General features: G+C 43.0%; 1 protein-coding gene across 5 annotated transcripts in view; it reads right to left on the bottom strand.

The window, feature by feature from the left end:
* Positions 1-21,586, bottom strand: part of LOC126871971 (homeobox protein homothorax) — a 503,672-nt gene that overhangs the window by 122,321 nt on the left and 359,765 nt on the right. For all 5 annotated transcript variants that reach the window (XM_050631394.1, XM_050631392.1, XM_050631391.1 and 2 more), the window contains one exon: positions 2,610-2,686. In XM_050631394.1, the coding sequence (XP_050487351.1) occupies positions 2,610-2,686 (77 nt within the window). The remainder of the gene's footprint in view (positions 1-2,609; positions 2,687-21,586) is intronic.

Here is a 21,586-nt window from a genome sequence, read left to right as displayed (position 1 = left end):
ATCCCGCGAGACTAATCCCGGCCCGCTATAAACAGCAGTCGAACGATTAACCGTATCATTATGAATCATAAGAGGAACGAAGGCAGCGGCTTATTAATTGCGATCGTTCCGAAGCGGCATTCCGCGTATGGCAAATTGCCGTAAGGTAACGCGAACGACCGTAAAATGTAACCTCGCCATCTCGTTGGCTGGAATCTCGAGCGCGTGTTCGTTTCTTTTCCCCCTGCCCTCTCTTTTCCCCTTTTTTCCGTTCTCTCTTTTTCATTTTAATTCGAGCATCGATGGGGAGAGCGTGAAAAAAAAATCTGTCGACATTTAACTGGAGGCAGCGAGCCACTCGTAACGCGTTCCATATATCAGCGATGCGTTCGTGGAATGTTGCTGCTAACGATTATTGTTCGAAGGTCCGCGTACGATGAACGATAATAAAAAACGAGTACAAAGTGCATATTTTCAGATAGACTAATTTAGCTTGGAATAATACATACATAATTTAACACACGATCAGATAGTTGTTCAGAGATCGGAATTAGAAACCGTGCGGAAAGTATTCCAAGAGCAGAGGCAGCACGCCTTGTCGAGCTTATCAGCCGCACCTGCAGCCGCATTCTAAGCGGATGCAGCCACCTACGAGGGGCCGGTTAACCTGTTCCTCGCGACGATCGAGATCCTGGTCAGCGGACGATACCAGCGTTTGTATACCGCAGAAACCCGCGGCGATGGGCTCGCGGTGTCTCGCATTTTTCGCTATCGCGTTTATGGCGAGCGGAACCGAAAATCTCGTCGGAGTACACGCGCTCGTGAGTGCGTTTATCGGTAGCGTCAAAATTCCACAGAATTTACGGTATTCTTGTTTCGATATACGAACGTCGAATACAAGGAACAAGAGCACAGAGGCGAACAGCGAAAAAAGAAGAAAAACGAAGAAGGTAGAATAAAGAGAAAAGTAGAACGAGGCGGTTTACTTGTCTCGGAAATCGGTCGAGAGCGAAGAAAGACGATCTCTCTGTCTCGCTCCTTCGACGGCCCAGATACGAAAATCGTAAAGTCGCTACATAATAGCGGCTAGTATAATCCGGTACGGCACTTCGCGCCGAGATTAAAGGTGCATAAAGCGGGCTCGCATAAACGTTTTACAGGCTGCTCGCCTACCTGGCTGCCAAGCGTGCAAGCCGCGCGAACGAGATATTATTTTGAACGTCTCGTTACGTCGCTGCGTGGCCGGCTTCGACAGTGTTACGGTTTTATTCCGCGGGAAATATTCGCCTTACCCGTGTTAACGCGTGTGGTCGAACCGCAGCGAATAACAGAATAGAACAACCGTGGTACGGTTTTAAAGAAATAATCGTCGAACAATGCGACACTCTGAGGGTCGTTAAGGTTTACGACCGGTGAAAGTCGAACGACGATGACTGTCGGATAGGGAACGTGGGAAATGCGGATAGAGAGATAGCGAGATGGAAATTAAGAAAACGATGTTGTCACGTCCTTTGTCTTTTCGTGATTTATTTACCTTTACTCGGATCGATAAAATTTTGTTCTCGATAAAGGTGCCATTTGTAAATTTTCGATAATAAAAAGATAAGATTTCTCAGATTGGCACATTCTACTTTGTTGTAACTACGAGTCGCAAAAATCGAATTCCTAAATTCCTGGCCGACAGACCGATACGTCAAATTCTTTTCAGCTTGCTTCAATAGCTTTCCTTCGAACGGAACGCGAAAACCCATTGAAACGGCAGCTTTATCTTCGACAAGGGGCACGCCAGGAATCCCGCGGGCTCAACAATGCCGTCTAATGGTGGTGCGGAGACAGGTATCGCGGGAATTTCGAAATCTACCACACGGTTGCGTACGTTTCAAAGTGTTGTCGATACAGTTCTCCGTATTTCGCGCGATCGACGCGTTCAACTAATCTACTTGTCTCTGTTTGACTAGCTTAACCGACGAACTTAATGCGATTCAGATTTTATGGATAACATCGATGTCGTAACCAGGCAAGAGGAAAAAGAAATTTGTGTTTCAATGAGGCTAAGATTGAGAAAGTGTCTCTGGTTGGAAAACGAAATATTTACTGTCTGTGAAAGACTGTAATTCATGTAATCGATTTATGTATACCTATTGAGTTGTTCGAACAATTCATAGCGTGTTTGACACCAGTCGAAGTATTCTATTTAGTATTTGATTGAAAAGAAGTTCCTAATTGTATTGATACTAAAAGAGACTAAAATGAAATATCTGTATCCGATTAATAATAAAGTTTCGTCTCCTTTACGATAAACTGATGAAGATTAAAATATTGAATCTGAATGGAATGTTGAATTTCATTCACAGGATGTAACAAATCGCGCTGTCATTTATTCAGGCTCCTATAAAACTCTTTTAATTGTCAGAAATAAAATACTCTAAGAACTTAATGAAACTCGAGTAAAATCTCTAAAGTGAAGTAAGAAAAAAAAGGATGAAAACCTTTTCGAGAAAAATTCGTTGAAAAAGAATCATTGAAGAAAAATGAAGATTATATATTTATGTAATAAGACTAAATTTTCACATATTTCGCTACGAGTTCTTCGAACAGTTTAACGCAATAAATTTTCTCGTGGCACTCACCAGTTGTTAACTTGGAGAATCGTCAACCCCGTGTCCTGAGCCAGTTGCTTCTTCTGGTCTTCCGAAGGGTACGGATGCTACAACAAAAAGATACGAACGAACTTAATAACTTTCTTCCTCTAGAAATCTAATTACCACGTACATTTTACAAAATATCATAATCACATGCTATCTGCGACTAACTCAGCGAATCTTCCCCTTCGATGGTAATACTCGAAAACATTTCTAGCCAATGTTACATCTTCCTTACTATACGCGAGAGTAGTCGAGGCGAGCCAGTCGCAACTTACGCGTTATTTACGACGACACAGCGTCGAAGCGAGGGCAAAGCCCGGGTCGTTCCGCGTTCCCCGGCAGTCTATGCTTTTAAACAATTTATCGAGTGATTTATCGCGTAACAGGTAAGTGCACAGAGCGCATAGATGGCACGGGGGACTTTTATCTGCGCGACGGCAGTCGCATTACTGGGCATCGCGTCGTCTGGACGCACCTGCGAAATGCTATATGCTATATTTATTGCTGGGCAACAACGACAATAAAAAAAAAAGAGAGAAGAAGAAAAAAGAGAAAAAGTAAGAGAAGAGTGGTAGAAAAAAAAGGTCGTCCCTCTATAACGGAGCAACAAGCGTTTTATCGTGTTGTGTCGATGCAGATGCACGCACGACGATCAGTCCTTCGATGCTCGTATTGGCTTTCAGGGAAGACAGAGTTTACGAGAGGCCATTCAAGATATACGGGAGAAAGGTCAATGGTGGAGGGACACGTTCTGGATAGGCGGTTTACAAGATAATCTCTGTGTCGCGAATTATTGAAGGAAATCGACGGATCCGCGGCGATAAAGCCCTCGGAAACGACAGCTTTACATGACCAAGCTGGATTTAGTGGTCGCAAGAAAGGTCGTAGCAACTTCGTTGCTGGTTGCACGCTATGTCGTTGTAAATTATTCTCTTGTTGCGTTTTAACGTTACCCTTTTGCAGAAACTTGTTTCCTAACGGCACATGGACGATGTTAACTTTGCGAGCTATAACTTTGTTGCTAAAATGATTCCCCAACGAGGCGCGCCTGTAATTATGGTTTTACGTCGGTCGTACAAAAATTGTTGATTAAATGGAACATGTTGCAAGATTAAATATTTACGATTAAAGCGCCGAGACTTAAAACGTTAATGCTTAATAAAGCGAATGGAATTTCACTCCATGTGAAGTTCGTTTTATATCATCGCAAACTTTTCCATACATTCCGGCAACTTTCCTATTTTTAATACTTTTAATAATAAAACATTTAATAAGTTATTCGTTTCTGTAACGAAATTTAGAGGATGATTATCGATTACCGATTATCGATTTCGAAAATTAAAAAATATAAACTAAGGTGAAACTACAGTATTTACTTGGTTTTATTTGTATCTTAGACAGTATTTAAGAGTTAACTACGTCAAAGTCATAATATAATTCTAATTTGTCGAAATAAAATTACACGTATATAAACGCCACTTTAAAATTCCATCAGGATACATTCAGATTCTCGCTTGCCGTACCGAAAAAATGATTCACTGTGACACAAGTGGCGAAGGGAGCTCGCCATTGGCAAGAGCTCAAAGGCGCGGCGGCGAAAGCGGAGCTAGATGCATAAATGATGCACTCCTCGGTTATTCCATCGGTCTTGCTGCGCGAGTCCATAAATTCGTGTATAAATCTCATCGTTCTCCAAGCGAAGTTACTGCTCGCATTAATTTCGCACTTGCGGCAACACCAACCGCTTCGATGCACGCCGAGCAACAGGAAGACGAACGACACGTGCCCGAACCTACGCGCGTTACAACGAAAACATTCACGCGAAATGTCTTGGTTCGTAAACGGTGTTAATCCCTGAGAAATATAATCTGTGAAAATTTGAAATTTAAAGGTGCGTCTTGATTCAAATCTTTCTTTCTTGAGTATTTTAAACGTAATAAAAACAGTACGATCACTGATCAAGAAAAAGTGAAAATAAATTACCATCTATAAGTACCTAGATACATTAATTTTGTTAAAATGTACAATTTTATTGGTTTATATTACTTATTAAAAGACGGAGCAGTTATATTCCCTCTTTTTGCTATTATGTTTATGTTTTTTATATATCATTATTCGAAATATCAGTAATCTTTATAGTAATTTAAAAGAAACTTAATTGTACGATTTATAATTTCGAAATCAAGCCAATTAACACCAAGAAATAATTTTATTGCCATAAACAGAATAAGGATCAATATTATTCTACATTCTTATAGCTATGATTTTGTAACTGAATAACATCCTGTCAAAGATAAACAAGCTTCCGAACACTATTAAACGATATCATACGTAATTTATGGATGTTACAAATAACTGAATCAATTTTACACAAAACTAAAATGCTAGCTGAATGGCCTGTCAGAGCATAGAATCATATCCTGCATTATGAAGAAAAAAGAACGCACGCGATCCGCGGATAATCACATTAATTACATCACGAGCTACACGAAACGCTCGTCCCCCGGGGACAATGCGTCGTGCATCTTAATTTTCATCTCTTGTATTAATTCCCACCGCGATATTAAAGTCGTCACTGAACAAACAAATCGAGGTTACCATGGATCCATTTATCATAGGAAGCATGGAACTCGTACGAATGTCGAACTTACGTACGTACATTGCTAGCCCTGTAGATATATCATGTCGCATTTTCACATCAGCAACTTTGTAGTTCTACTCTCATCTAAAACTACCATTCTCAGATTTCTGGTATATGTTCTTGAGAATCTTTAGGAGATTCGAAGTATCTTTCGTCGTAGCTTCACTCATGTTCAAGTCATTCTCCTCATGAAACCTCATTCTTTCAAGCGCTTTAGTGTTATCGTGCCTTCTTTCTGATGCCATTGTTGCTTGTTCTTATTTAGGGTATGTATTCTTCGTGTTCCTCGTATCTTCTCACATTCTTTTTTTTTTATTTCTTTGAGTCTTTTTACTGCCTTCCCGCTTCTTTTATGGAGTTATTGCATAGTTTTTCTATCCTTTCATTTTCCGCATCTTATCACGATCTCGTTTCTTTATTTCATTACCAGACTCTTTTTATCGATGTAACTTTCTTCTATGTCGTTACACCGCTAGTGTTTCTCCACGCATTCCTTAAGTGCTGAATTCTCTTTTTCTGATACTCTTGTATTACTTTTTCTCCTTTACCTCGTGATTCTCTCGCACTAAAATTTTTATGATCAAGGTATTTTATTTCCATGCTTCCAGTCAACAACGAAGAACATCTAATAAAACGCCTACTCGACAATGCTACTGTTTTCGATTTTTTTTCACCTCTTCATCCCCCTTTTTCATGTACCTTCGACATCCCCTCGTCGACCTCACGATCATTTCTTAATCGGGGAACGTTCAACCGGAGGAATGAGAAGTGTCTGCAAGATTCATTCAATTCGCGGAGTGTTACCTGTAACTTTCTCGCGGTAATACTTTTAGCGAGTCAAAGTTGTGCATCGTCACGGGTGGCCCCAGCGGGGGTGGGGCGACCCTCCTGGAAAAGCATCGGCGGCGGTACGGAGGAGGGAGGAGGGTGGGCAGGCCAGAACGGACCGCCGCGAGCACTTAAGACTATTGTTTTCAATGTAATTGGATAGCTGCTGCCTTCTCTCTTTCCCTCTTTGTCCCTTTTACTTCCGCCTGCCTTCCGTTCCGGCAGCTACCACGATCCCAGACGAGGGTGGAAAGCAGTCAGCCAGCCGGTCCCCATGTAGCTTCAACAATTATCTTGATTGTTTTATGCATACACCAACGAGGCGGACGCGACTTTGGCCAATAGGAGGGGAGAGACGGTCCTTGGATTTTGCGAACGAAACACGATCCAGTTGAAACTCCTTCGGACTTTTCCGCTTGTTCCTGCCTTTCTCGGTTAATGATAAATCTGTCGCCAGCCAATTTTTCTTCTTATTGTTTCGTCAAGGACAAAAGTGGTTTCGGTTACATTTCTCTGAACATCAGTTACTGACGCGAATTTATTTCAAAAAGCTGTGTTAATAATACACAGACGAAGGAATTAAATGTTTCTAGATTACTTGCTTTAAATCATTCCTTTATACCTTTCAAGGATTATTTAACATTTCTCAGTTTGAAAATAAATATAACAATTGCCCGAAGAATTCAGAATGAAAGTAGAAATATACAATCACAAAATACGTGAATCTATATTAGAAAATTTCTTCAAACGAAATTTTAAATCCTCGTCTGTTCATACTTTCGATAGCTCGTCTGCTCACGACAAGCAAAACACGTTCGCTGTAACTTCCCACTGATTTGCACCCTCGTATTACGTTCCTCGTTATATTCCTCGCTTCCTACATAACAAAATTCGTATCCATAATTTTCCATCAAAGTTTCTTTCTCCCTTCGAGTCCCAAACTCGTCACGACTTGCCTTCCCAAAATAATTGGCGTCTCTCAATCCTTCGCTCTTTATTTAGCCATGATCAATCCTCGTCGAATACGCAGCCACGTCTCAATCGACCCTCTCGCGGCTGTATACCGTCGGTATGACGTTACCGCCGCAAATGGAGAGAACGCTAGGTAGCCAGGCAAGATCCGATAGAAACTCCACGGGCAGACAATGCTCTGGGCCGATTTAATTAGGATAAGAATCGCTTGGATCGCGTATACACGGCCGCACAATGGGCTTTCACGGAGGGGGTGAGGGAGGAGAGCGGTTCGAGCGGAGAGGAGAGTCGAAGCCACGCTTCTGTTGCATGTATACTATGGCTCGCCTCCAAGAAACATGATATACAACGGGGTAGAGGAATTGGCGGCGGGCTTACAGCGGTTTCCAAAAATACCACAGGCTTCGGGAAAAAGTAACGAGCAAAGGGGGGAGGTTAACCAGGGGGGTACGAGGGGCCGGGAACGTAATACCGCGAGCGCCACGTGCTAATTATGTAAAAATATGATGCGGTTCGGTCGCTTGCGGTGCAGCCGCGGGCTTTTATGCGCAGCCGGATCCGCTCGCGCGTTCGTGCGCGCTACCATCGGGTTTGGCATCGGCTCGTGGGGCCCGATATTCTCGTCGAATTTAGTGTTTGCGCGACCTGGTGGTGAATTACGGGCGACAGTGTCGCCGTGCAAAATCGGGCCTGATTTAGTCGACCACCATATTCCACCATACTTACGCGATTATCGCACGAGAAAACGATCGGAACCGCGTTGATTAGAGTAGATAACGTTGGATCGGTATGCGCGTTAAATGAAAGAATTAATAAAGAGTTTGGAAATTTAAAAGGAATATTCCTACAATTTTTCTTAGCTTAATCCGCAACTGATATGATGAGGTTCGCATTGCTGATAAATTAGCAAGTAATGATTATAGAAGTCATTTATAAGAAGGTAGCAGTTGTCCTTGTATTACGAGTATATCAACTAATAGAAGTACAATAGATATTGAAAAAAATGAAAAATCCGGAAGGAAATATGTTATATTTGTCAATGATTTGATCTGTACCACACCAGTTGATGATTGACACATGAAGAGTATTACAAATATTATCTACGTGACCTTAATTCTGTAACTTGAAACTCTCTAACTATAACGTGTTTCTTTTAGTGACGTCTAAATTACATATACGAAATTTCCAAACTTACAGCTCGCTAGACGACTGTCAGATAGATTAAATAGGTTTGCACGAAACGCGAGAAAGAAAATAGAGGTCAGAATAGTAGCCGTTTCAAGCGTAGAATCAGAACTGGTAGAAGAAAGAGACACGCGGAATTGTCGAAGCGGATGACTCGAGTCGGCAGCCAAACAAGCGATAAAATGAAAATGAGCGATAAAAAGACAATATGAAAACCATTTGTGCTCCCGGTCGACTCGGGTTGGGGTAGAAACGAGCGAGGCGGAAGCCCGGCTAAGTGTGTAAATGAGTCCGTAGTTTAGCCCGATTGCCTCGAGACGACCCCTTTTCGTGGTACGCTAACCTCATCGCACGGGCTGCTACCTTGATAGCGGAGACGTAGCTGAAATAACCACGGCCCTTTCGTGGAACGAACTACTCTGCAAGACAATTCTCGAGGCAATGAGATCGTTCGTGACCCAAATTCAAATCAGTACAAACTCGCAAGCTGGTGAAGTATCTTTTCTAAGGAGTTCCAACCTCTTAGCGTATCCACAGGTGTGTGTGTGGTACCAGCGTTCGATATTCAGAATTCAACTGCGATGATTTGGAATAAAAATGAAATTCGGTGGAGAATCAGTATCACGCGCTTTCCTTGAGGATGATCAATTAACGCAAGAAACGGATCGGGAGAATTTAACGTCGTGGCAAACCGACTCCACGTCAAATTAATTGAAGGATTACACCGAAAGATTACTGAAAGAATGATACGCCCACTTCTACCTCGAGATATACGGAATCGAAAAACGTAAAAAGAAGAAAACTAATTTCACTGTCTATTAATATTCAATGTACGCGCATTAGCATCGCGCAATGTTTCAACTTGTAACCTGTTCTCGAGCGCGAATAGCCAGGCTACAGACGATAAATCATAGGAAAGCGAGAAGCAAGCCGAGCCCGTTATTAATCGTCCTCGATAAGCAACCGACCGACTGGTTTCCGCAGAATTGCCAAAGTCTGGCCGACGATAACGACGACGACATCCCCGGCCCCCAGAATGGCCGAGCCACATCTTGCACCCTGATCGGACCAATTGCGCACGTATCCTCGTTACGATCAAACGAGACGATACAGTAACCGGTTGTCACGAAGAAGCCGCTGTCCTCCCCCGGATTCGTCGTCCACCCTTGACTACGCTATCCACGTAACGCCCGACGATCGACGATCTCGCTACGTCGCCGCGAGCACGATAATTTGCTGGCTCTCGATGCTGCGTCAGGTCGCCGATGTCGAATGGGCGGACTTTCACGTCCGACCAACCCGTTTCCTGATCCTCTTCTCTCTTTCCATCCGCGTGTCCTTCGTTCGAAACTCGGGTTTCCCCTCGATAACCGCGGCGCTGAATGACACGTCGATGACGATCGCTGCTGACTCCGACTAACGAGCGGGGCGTTGGGGGCGTGGGAGCAGAGATCGCGCCCCGTCATCACGCGCCTCGGTTTCACCCTTCTAGTACCCGTAGATCTCGCGGCAAAAGTGTTACGCGTTGGAGCAAGGATTCTGCGAAGCTTCGTAATTTTTCGAAGGCTTGGGTTTGATTTTACAAAGGTTAAAAACATTTCTCGGTACATAGCTATGGAATTGTGCTGTCGTTGGGATCGTTGACGAATGTATATCACTCGTAGATTTAGTGAGTGGCAAATGGCAACTATTGTAAAGAGGAAAAGAATTGCCTAATGTTGTTTCCTCTCTTCCTTTTCACTGGGTGTCAGATGATGGTATAAAATTCTATTTTTATACGCGAAATTTTTGGCCAATAACAAGAAATAAATTTGGCCAATTCTACGAGAAGTAACCAATCGAATTCCATCTATAAAATTTTCTTCCAACTCTGCACAACATTTTCATAGAATGGCGTGGTATGTTCATAACTTGAAACTTGTATACGTGAACAGTTTAACTCGTTTATTCGACACTCGCGATGAAATCAATTATCTTAACTTTTAATAACCGTTTTTCCGAGGGTAAAAAGAACCCGGCAGTAAAGCTGCCACGGTCGAGCAATTTGAAAGCAGAGGGTCGGTCTTTGCTGATGCGAGAAGCGGGACGAGCGAATGGCGCGCGAAGGAAAAGGACCAGAGAACCGGAGGACGAAATCGGCGACGTCAGCGCGTCAGTCATCCCTAATACCTTCATTCCGACTGTCTCCTTCCATCGGTGGATAGCTATATAAGGCATTTCCATGAGCGAGCATAACTTCGTTACCGTCTCGGGGGTTATTCAATTTCGGCGTTAAAATCCTCTAATGTGCCGTTATTGCAAGCGGGCTGAGAGCGAAGAGTAGCGCGGAGGTAATGGCTGGCGCACGTCGAAAGGACTTCCACGGGATTTCCTTTAAGAGGAGAGGATCGTCTACGCGAAGATTCGTGAGCCGGTTGGATATTATGGAAACCGGGGCCCGACGATGAAACTCAGCCAAGACCTCGGCAATCGGTAGGAGGACCAGGATAAAAGACAGAATCGAGAGAACTGTAATACGCTCCTTGATCGATGATTCTCTGATTTTGCCGGAGATATAACGTGTCTGCTTGAACGTTCGAAACGTCAGTTACAGTTAAATGCGACAATTATGACAAATGAAACTAGAATGACGAATGTCCATTTTTATTATTCGGCATATGCTTCTCGTTCATATGTATTAAGGCACATTCTATCTTTATACATAACGCGATAATCGGTACAAATTATCAATGTAACGACTGAATTCTGAATTCTGAATTCTGTGCAAGACACTGATTTAAGTATTTGTATAAGCTATCTGTAGACGTTACAGGATAAACGTCATAAGTTAGGAATTATATATTATCTCTAAACAGTTATGTAAACTTCACTGAAAAATGTTTGGACAAATTAGATACAAAACCCAAAGAAGTTTATACGTATATAAAACGTCTGAGAAAAAATTTGAAATCTGGTATCGATAAATATAATATAGAGAATTTAAAGAATCGAACATCAGAATTGGTTAAAAGAACGATGCGAGGATGCAATGCGAGGATATAAGTGGGAAGAAATGTGTAATCTTAATAACGATAAATTCACTTTGAATATTTTCCATAATTTCGCGTATGATGTGCACTCTGTGCATGATAGCGCTTTTAAATTTCCCATATATGGATAAAATACATATTACCATAATCCTACCATTTCTCGATCACAGTCTGTCAAACAGTCGTGTAACGTGGTGACACGACTTTACAGAACATCCGCGAAGCTCGTTACCTGTACGCATTCCAGTGTACGCGAGCGTTAGTAGATCGAACCGTGATGTTTGAACATTGAATGCAGAAACTCGGTTTTGCAACGATCGGAACGCGCTGTCAATGCGACGTTTGGCCGTCAGGGATGCACGATACTGATTAGAATCGGAGATGGGGAACGCATTCTCCGAGCGACGAGCCGTGCACCGAACGAAGACGCGCCATGTCCCCTTTCGGTGTAATTACAGACGAAATACAATGGAATGTATGGAGGTATGCGCGAGGACGCGCCTGCTGGCTATTCGTGGCAAGCTCTGAACGATACGAGATAAGCCAAGCCCAAAGATGGTATGCCGCCGCGATGTTGACCCCCGTTGGAACATCACGACGACGGGAACCGAGCAAACGTGGAGCTCCATCTGCCAGATAGATATCGTCGGCGAATCTGCCTCGTCATTGCGGCGGCCGCGCTTGCTTGCGTTCGATAATCAGCTATTCCGGTATGCTGCATACCGGGCTCGACGGCGTGAAAAATTCCCGGACCACTGACTTCGCTCTTTCTTATGATTTTTCGTGATCGTCGATAACGTGCACCATGAATATTAATAGAAACGTATATGTGTAGTTTTCGTTGATAACTGTACTTGTATCTTTCTAACGACGAAGGATTAAAAAATTTTGTAAAACGTAGTCTTTGTATTGTATGTTTCATAGATACCAAGGAAACAAATATATAAAGACCGCTAATGAAAAACACGTTATTCCTTTCCTTCTACAGGAGAAGATCACGTCTAAGAAAAATGCAGCTTGGAAATTTTAGGAACTGTTGCTTATCGATTACTACAAGGTTTATCTCATACTGACTTACATTACTATACTTAGAGCGTGTCAATTATCCAACGAATTTTAACTAACATTTCTAGTCCTATCACACCTAAGCCTGAATCTTCCATTAATCAATATTATTCATTCTTATGTTATTCATTCTTATGTTAACGTCCTACAATACACCATAAAGCATAACACCTTTCAGACTTTTAATCGATCTGATCCTCCTATAAAAACAGATCTTCCTCAACGAAAAATTCCTAAAATCACATAAAAGGTATCTTTAACGTCTCACAACACACCCTAACACTTACTCGAACCACCTGATCCTCCTGCAAAAACAGATCGCCCTCAGCCGAAAGCCACCGAGCTCCAATCTTCCCGGAACACTACATAACTTATTGTTAGCTTCTTAGAGGTCAAAGAGCAGGATTCGGCAGGGTGGTCGAGGAATCGATGCGAATTGGTACGGCGACCTGCAGGGCGTGGTCGAAGCGGGTCTCTGTGACACGGCCACCTCAATCACCGTGTAACGCCCAGGCCTGTCATTATCACGCGACCCTGTCTACCATGGGGTCCATTCGCGCGCGTACACAACTGAGGAACATCGAGCGTGTCTGCGTTGCGTTTCCCCTGGACCGAATGAAGTGCACGTGCGTTCCAAGTCTCCCACGATCGTGTTTCGTCAAGAACAAGCACGAAGGGTGCGTAAAGGAGGAACCCTGAAACGTGGCGGCTAGACACACCTACCTCATTGTGTCGTTCGAGGTAGCGTTAGCCTCGAGATCGAGGTAGTTCAATCGTCGCGACAACCGATGACCGTTGACCCAAGCTACTGACCCGGCTTTGTCTCCCAATTTCATTGATTAGGCCGCGTCCCGCGCCCTAAGGATCGTCTAGAGGCCGTATCGAACTGATTGGACCGTGCTAATGAAACGTCTGACGGCTACTCCGGACTAATCTCCACCGAAGAGGGACCACTGGTTGCGATTAATTGACCGGTTAATGGTCCGAGGAAAGTGCACACCTGCGATTTCGTTATGGCGTTGTTTTCAGAGAACTTCGCTGATGGAACGTCGGGCGCTTGATTATTTTGCTGAAGTTACGCAAGGAAGTTGTTTTCGTAGGATATCGTCAATAAAAACGTTTGGAAGAAGGTGATATATGTTGCAATAATATTATTAGAGAGTAGATTTTGTAAAGAAATTGGAGAATATTCTGAAGAAAGATGGTTAGGTCCATGGATAAATATATAAGTCCCAAGTGGTATATGTTACTTTATGAGTATAAAAAGAGCAAGGTTCTTTAAGAGCCATTATAATTATCGAGACAAATGTGGCTGATATTAAAATGACAGAACTAACATTTATTCAATTCAGCTTTTTGTCTTATGGACCCTTCTTTTAGACAATTCCTCAATTAGTCCCACTGGAAAAGAGTAAAAAATATATTAATAGTGATTTAATCGAAAAATTCTTCGTAAAATTCTATGGAGAACAGACGTTCAGTAAATTACATAGTCCATAACATACACGAGAGTGTTAATTACCGTTACATCCTCGGATTTGAAAGAAAACAATCATCACAACGATATGTACGTCGAAAATTATAAAACTTCACAAAACGAGTTCTAATGATACATTTAGGGCCGAAGCGTAGGCTGTGCACCGGGCCGACATTTAACTATTCAAGGCAGACCAAAAAGTCGAGGTCTCCGAGGTGCTCGAAAGGTACAACGTCATCGACGCAACACTGACAGAGTCCTGTTTTCCTGGGTAAGGGTTGCACCGGGCCTTTTTTCCTCGCCACGTCAATCGGAACCGTAGAGAGCTCAGACCTCGTGACTTGTGGGAATCAGGATAATTATAACGTTTCCGTTCGGTTTAGACGCGACTTTGGGGTGAGAGGACGGAGCCGTAATAACGTAGCCTCCTCCTCTTCAAAGGGGCCCCCGGGCGGCAATTCCACGCTCATGCTCGCGCCGCTACCCGGCAATCATCCCCAGTCAGTCTTTCAGTCAGTTTCGTTGCTATTTAATTATCCATTTAAACCGTATAATCTTCTGCTACGGGGCACCGCGCGATTCTCACTCGTGCCTCGCTCTCGATTCAGACAACGACAATCAGAAGAAGAAGAGCGAACAGGGGAAAATCGGGCGAGATATCGAGAGACTGTGCGATGCAGATCGAATATGTGGATACGAGAGAGCGTCGGCGTAACGTGGGATCTCTCGCGTACACAAGCACCGATGGACAGGCGTTGGTACATCGATATCGACTTGAAACTAAGTCGAGATAAGGATGGCAAGCAACTTTGTTGCGAAATAACCGTTTCTAGGTCGTGACTATGCGATACGTCGTCGTTTTCGCAAGGCTGATTTATGGCGCCTCCGGTTCGAACTGTTTTTTAACGATTAGTTCGCCAATAAGCAACGTTTTACCAGTGTCACCAGATAGAGCGTGTATATCTAGTAGAATATCTCAAGGACGCTAGTGCTGCTTTGTTGATAAAGATAAAGTTTCTGAAGAAGTGAGTGGAAAGTAGAATTATATCTAAAATTTCCATAACTTCCATTCCTTTCGTATCTATGCGTTTCTTAGATCAGGCATGCTGTTTTTTTAATTGTTGACAAGTTTCTTGAATTTCGAGGAAAATATGGAAGGACTAAAACAAGGGTGTAATAGGAATATAAATATTCAAGGACAGCAACATAGTTAGTAGTCGATTATCTATATGAATTAATCTGCTGGAACCTTCGGAATTTCAAATTCGTTATCCAAAAATATACCATACTAAATAGCAACAATTAAAGCTATCTCGCGGAAAATTTTACAAACTTCAATGTCAGCAGATAGAATATGTCCATCGAATAGAAGGCTTCAAGAACGTCAGTGTTATCTTCTCAACAATGATAAAGAACATCGAAAGAAATAAACAGGAAAAAAGAATTTGCCAGTGATGGTTACAGATGTCGTATATTTTTGCAGCTTTTCGAGATGTTTTCTACGCTTTCTGGTGGAAGAAAGGAAGAAGTAATTGGATTGCACGGCAACAGGAAGCGTGGGAGTTCGGCGTATATACGCGTGGAGGCTGGCATAGCGCGGGAATGGTCGTCCTCGTCGTTACCGGTATCGGTAACAAGGATACGCTTCGCGGCGAGTGCCATTTCGTTCGAAGGTTTACTGTCCGGGCCAACGTTCGACGCGGTTGCGAGATAAAGAGGGAGGGAGATTAGAATCGACGCGATCCGCGAGAGCGTTTCGCTCTTCTCCAACCCTCTGTCCAAGCGCGGAGCAGCGAACGCCATGCTCTGAGATCGTAATTTAGATGATTATACGATACCTCCGCTATTTACGCCGTTACCAGGGCCCGGCGAAAAATGGCAGAAATTACGGGCGGAGAAACAACCGCCCCGCACGACGGAATATCCGCGCGCCGATAAATTACGGGAACGTATCCAAACACGGGCCAAACTTCTATCGAATTACCATCTGTTGGGATAACGAGGATCGTCGTTTCTACCTCCCCATCGACGATGTTCTGAGAAAAATTGTGCAACCTTCACGAATCCTGTTGCGTGAATTTAACCTCGTCGTACACCATATCTTCGATCCTGTGGATGTTATCGTGATAAAAATGTTGTCCTAAAGCGCCAAGTTACTTGAGTCGTTCATAGGACGAAACTGTTAACTCCACTATATGAAACTTCGGAACTTTAGTGCAACTTGATTGATCTTTATGTTTACTAAGTATTTTACAATTTCATCGATTTTCTTTAATTTTTGTTTTGTGCAATAACCGATTTGTCGAATAACCGGCTCGATCGAAGATCAGAGAAGAAAGATACAGCGAATCATATTTTCCATTATTCAATTTTCTGAGGTTCTTCCTTCCTCCTTCTATTTTTTCTTTTATCTTTCTTATTCCTTTTCTCTCATGGAGAAATGTAATTCCTGGAGAATAATGCAATTGCAACTAGCACAACCGCTAACGAAACAAACAACAGAACCATTTCAAACAAATTTTCAAGAACAAAAGAGTTTGCGAAACAACGGACGATGATAGCAGAAATTGGCCCTTCGTCACTCGGCGTGTCGGCTATGCATAGATTCCGGAAAAACACATTCCCGGTCGGCACGATCTCACCCTCTCTCGCCCTAACTTCGGCGCAGGGCGCGTATAAACGAAATAGCTGTTAGGTGATATTGGAATACGGCGTGTTGTGGGAGCATCGATATATATTTCCGGTGTTCCCCGTTGTTCTGAGCGATCCGTGCTCGTAGCTGGATCGCCCGGTTGCTTGCACTCTAGCGAGGAAACGCTGGCGAGGGTAGTTGAGAGGAAGGGGCAGACCCTTCCACGTTTAGTGTCAATTTATTCGGGATTCCCGAGATTCCCGAGGCTTTGCCGAGCGCGATCAGCCCCGCCCGTTTGCATAATATTGTATTTATTTCGTCTTGTAACCCCGTGCAGGGCAACCAACCCCTTTCCGCCGACAGCCCTTCGTAGGGGTGACTTCGTTTAGTCGTCGAGCTCCGCGCGAATGGCCTCATATACGCGAGCTTGAAATGGGCTATACGGGTTACAAGGAGATCCACGAACCTCCACCTCTCGTTCCTTCCTTTTTTCTTCTTCTTTTCGGTATCCTCTTTCGACGTGTACCGCTACCCTCCTTCCTCTGTTAGCTCGTGTTCGCCGAAACGATTTGCCCCGCCATGTAATGGCCGATCGCGAACGAGATTTTCATTTTCCACCGTGATCCCTTACTGCTACGGGGGAACAAGGTTTCCATGCATTTTTGAAGCCTCTCGATGACGAACTAAATTCCCAATCGTCTTAAATATAGCTATAGAATGTAAAATCCATGCACGATCGTGTGTTTCTTCGACAAGTAAAAAAAAATGAATTTGTCGGTATATTTAAAATTTCTAGGTTCCATTTTTCTTGATAGATGGACATTTACTATCGCCGATTACCTCCATGAATCAGCCTGTTAGAATTTTTGCGATTTGAATGCTTTGCAAAAAGATATATAAAGGCGAAAAAAGTAATCTAGTCGAAGTGCCTGAGGTCAGTGAATATAAGTACATTAATTATAACGGAATATATAACAGTAAAGAATATTACTTGCCTAATGAATATTTGACTTCCGTCGACAACCATGAACCACGAAATGTGTCAACCAGCTAACATAATCCTCTCTGACAAATTACCTAACTCCGAGCTTCATGCTTTATCGTTTGATCCTTCGTCATGGACAGATAGAGACGTTACAACCATTCGTAAGGGGAGAGACGTGGAGGGTGAGGAATCGAGGACGAGATCGTAGAAGAATGAAGGAAGGAGAAAAAGGAGGAAAGAGAGCGAGGAGTAAAAGAAAAAATTGCTCGGCCATGCAACCTATGAAGCGGCGCGCGGTTAAATATTCAAATTAATACGGCACGTTCACGATACGACCGATAGCGGACCGTCCGACTTTAGCGATTCGGCTTATCGGCCCTCGGCCCGCTCCTCGCGATGGATGCGAATGTTTGCGTGCTTATTCATGAAAGGAAAGAGCGATAACGGCCGCCTCCTGTCATTCTTTATCGCTGGAGCCACGCTGTTACCTCGGCTTCAATAATTCCGGCCGGCTGTCGTGCCCGGCAACATTAACATTGTCAGGTAGGTGTTTTCTCAAGTACGTTTTCAACGTTCCGCTACGTCATCGGGATCGTGGCCTGCCTGGCACTCCGCGAGCCTAACCCGCCTCGAGAGGAGAAAAATTGCGCGCACGATGGCTGCTTGTCGTTTCGTAACCACCTTCGGAAAAATTCTCCGACCATTGCGAACGCACTTCGATCTGATCTTTGATCCTTCAGCTATATTGTCCGATCGATCGGTTACGTCACCTTTGCGCTTTCGTATTTTGAAACGTTGCTGTTGGACGACCGATTCTTTGTGTGAATTTTTCATTCGTGATACGTGAATGCAATAGATAGAATAAAATTTGTTCAAGATACAATTGCGGTCAAAAGAGAGTTTAGAAACCAAGAAGTATATAAAGTAGTACAATTTCATGAAACGGATTTATCTCTAATAACAACAATAAATAGATATCATATGTACAACAAAACAGACGACTGCAATTATCAATATGGTAAAAAATTTTTAGGATAAAAGTTACTAAAGCTCATTGTGTATCAATATTAAAATATGCGCCGCTGTATTTATACGCATTCTCATGTATATACTATCTATACCAAATAAGATAAATAAAGAGCACAAAACTGATCAAGGAAACCAATACTTCGCAACATTATTTCAGAGTTAACACAATAAACGAGACATACAATTCACAAATAATTTCAATACCATATCTCCATCGCATATCTCGCTTTCAGAAATACGTGTTCTAAATTTCACCTCCAGAACATCAACATGGAAAATTACTGCGAAATCCATCAAAGTCTGGCATTACAACACCATCGAAAACACGCTCATGATTCGACCATGATGAACGCGGTGTCGTGATCGAGGAACAGAAATAAAAAAAGTCGGAAACGGGGAGGAAAGAAATGGGTGGGAATGAAAACGCGCGATCATAAAATACAATATTCATAATGAGGACCGTTGGATGGTCAAAAGCGTGCATCGGATTCGCGTACGTTGGATCGCGGGGACGGCGGGCGGCGGCGCATCGATAACCCGCGCGCGTCGAAGAGTTTGAGTGATTGACGCGATCGGATGGAACAGATCGTGATGCGCGCACGAGAAAAGTGTTGACCGCTCGTTCCGGGCGAACATACGTGCGCCGCTCGACCCATTGACAGCTGCATAACGCTTTCAAACAAATAGGAACAAATTCCTACGTTCCCGTTGGCCACGGCGCGAGCACGCGCGCACACCGCTCACCGTCGTTCTCTTTTGTGCGCGGAATGCATTTTTAAAGCTAGCCCCCGTGCCCGGCAATAAATATCGGCCAACGAGCACTTCCGTGCCCATCAACAAAACCCGCGCTTTTTTTAAGATATTTATAGTACACGCATATGTATGCGAACTGTTTGCCCTAGTAATATTTGCCCGGATTTGAAGGAATGTTTTTGGTGCAGGAAATTAATCTTGTTGCGAGAAGATGGTTATTTGTATATCGTTGTATGTTTGTTAACGTTCAACGGAATACTAATAGTTTAAGGCAGAATAATTCCTGGTTCAAGTTAAAGATATTATATGGTTTGTCGAGATCGGCTCGTATACTGCCAACAACTTTCAAAATCACTTTGGTATTTAATTACATATTGCGCTTCAATGCGAAAGAAGTTTTAATGTAGAAATTCAAATATGAAAAAATAAAATCAAGTAGAATATTCTGTAGTTGTACCTACGTATGGATATGTTCACCTTGTTACTGCGAAACAAATGAAAATCAGCCGCGAATTCGCAAACACACACTAATCTATTTGAATACAAGCATATGCACAACATATAATAATAGGCAAATTATCATAAAGACAACGATGTCGAATATCTCGGAAATGAATCATTTCAAAGAAACTGAAAGGAGAAAGTGGTCGAAAATTAGAGAGGCAAGAGCAAAGAGTAACATCGTGTAGCTCGTCGACAATCAATAAAATTGAGTCACAAACAGGCATTCTGGTAAGCTTTCGCGCAGAACTCTCTGCGAGAGAAGTCTCCCTCGATACGTTATTGCCACCATATCGATGATAATAAACGGCAAGTGGCAATAATTTAAACTATAACAGCGGCAATGATGGTCAGTGGAGGCGAATTAAAATATTTAAGGAGCGGCACGTTAAGGGAAATCGGAGCTCGGCGAAACACTGTCGAGACTTCATAACGCGGACAATTAAACGCTTTCGACGACTACAACGCGTGCACAGGCGGAATATAAAAACGACAGTTCATTCGATTTTACGAACTGGCCGTGGCGGCACGTTTCACACACGGGCCGCCTCTCCACTCTTACGTACTATGCACGACCCTGGACCATCCCAACCGCTCGTTTTCAGTGCGATAATCACGCGTTTATCGGCATTCCGTCTCGCGAATATCTCGACAAACTTTCGCGAGGATCGTTTTTATTTTATTTTTCGAGATTGTGATCGGATAACTTCGTACTCTCCTGCTATGCCAAAGTCTTTAAACATAATCAGAGTTCCTAAATAATTCTGAATATGTAATTACTCGAAATGATAATCTTTCTGTATTCGACGAATAAAAATTTGTATGAAAGGCAATAATTTGTATTCCTTAATCGAATGTAACCAAATTTCTTAAATGTTTGAAACGTAATAACAGTTTAATGGATTTATTGTATCATAATTGCTTCGTTTCTACCAAAAATAAATTATAAAATATTTGTGTTTGAAAGAATTGAAATCGACGCATTCGAAATTCATTTACCTTTATCATCTTTTCATTTCATAAACCTCTGTTATCGAAATCTCCGTGTAAAGGTGACGTGGTTAACAGGTTGAAATTACACGGAAATTCGCAGGGTATAATACTACCAGTAATTAACCAACTAACGCGTATCATATCACCGTGATTCTCACGGATGTTACAATTTTTTGCTACTTGGATCACTATGCCCGGGGCGTGTAACTAGCATGCATGTCAGCGTCTGGTTCGACGCCGGGTTGTAGCCGCGCGAACCGACGCTCTATGAAGATCTCGAGGCGTCGCCCGAGGCACTGACAATCACCTGTCCGGTACCTGGCTCGCGTTGCATCCAGCGTCGGAGCGAATTGCAAGCCGCACAGGTGCACGCTTGGCTACCTGGTAGGATGGATCAATTGCCCGGGACTCGTATAACTCTACGACTCAGCCGGAAGTTGCCATCTGTTGCCATCTGGCTAGAGATACGATGATCGTCTCCATAGAAAATTTAATAGAAGAAAAATTCTGAGATCCTGAAGATTTAATTCGTTACCGACTATTATGTTTCCTCGGTCGATGTGAAACTGAAAGGATCGATTCTTACGATACGATCATCAATACAAACGAACGAAAAAAAGAGAAAAGAGAAACAAAATTTAAAAACAGAGGATGGGATATTAAATGGTATCGAGACAAGCTAATGAAGGATTTGATGGCGAACGGAAGTTTGGTAGAGGCTGTTTCCCGCGCAACAATCCTCCATCGTCCTGATCGAGATATTCTCTTGTATCGCGGACGACGTCGATATAAAAGCAGTAAGGCGTTGTCTGGGATTGTCCAGAGGATAGCTTAATTACTTGCGATCCATAATTCAAACGTCCTTAGAGCAT

The sequence above is a fragment of the Bombus huntii genome, chromosome 12 (genome assembly GCF_024542735.1).
Source record: "Bombus huntii isolate Logan2020A chromosome 12, iyBomHunt1.1, whole genome shotgun sequence".
Taxonomy (NCBI): Eukaryota; Metazoa; Arthropoda; class Insecta; order Hymenoptera; family Apidae; genus Bombus; species Bombus huntii.
The sequence above is the reverse complement of the archived record's forward strand: the minus strand, read 5'-3'. Positions and strand labels throughout refer to the sequence as shown.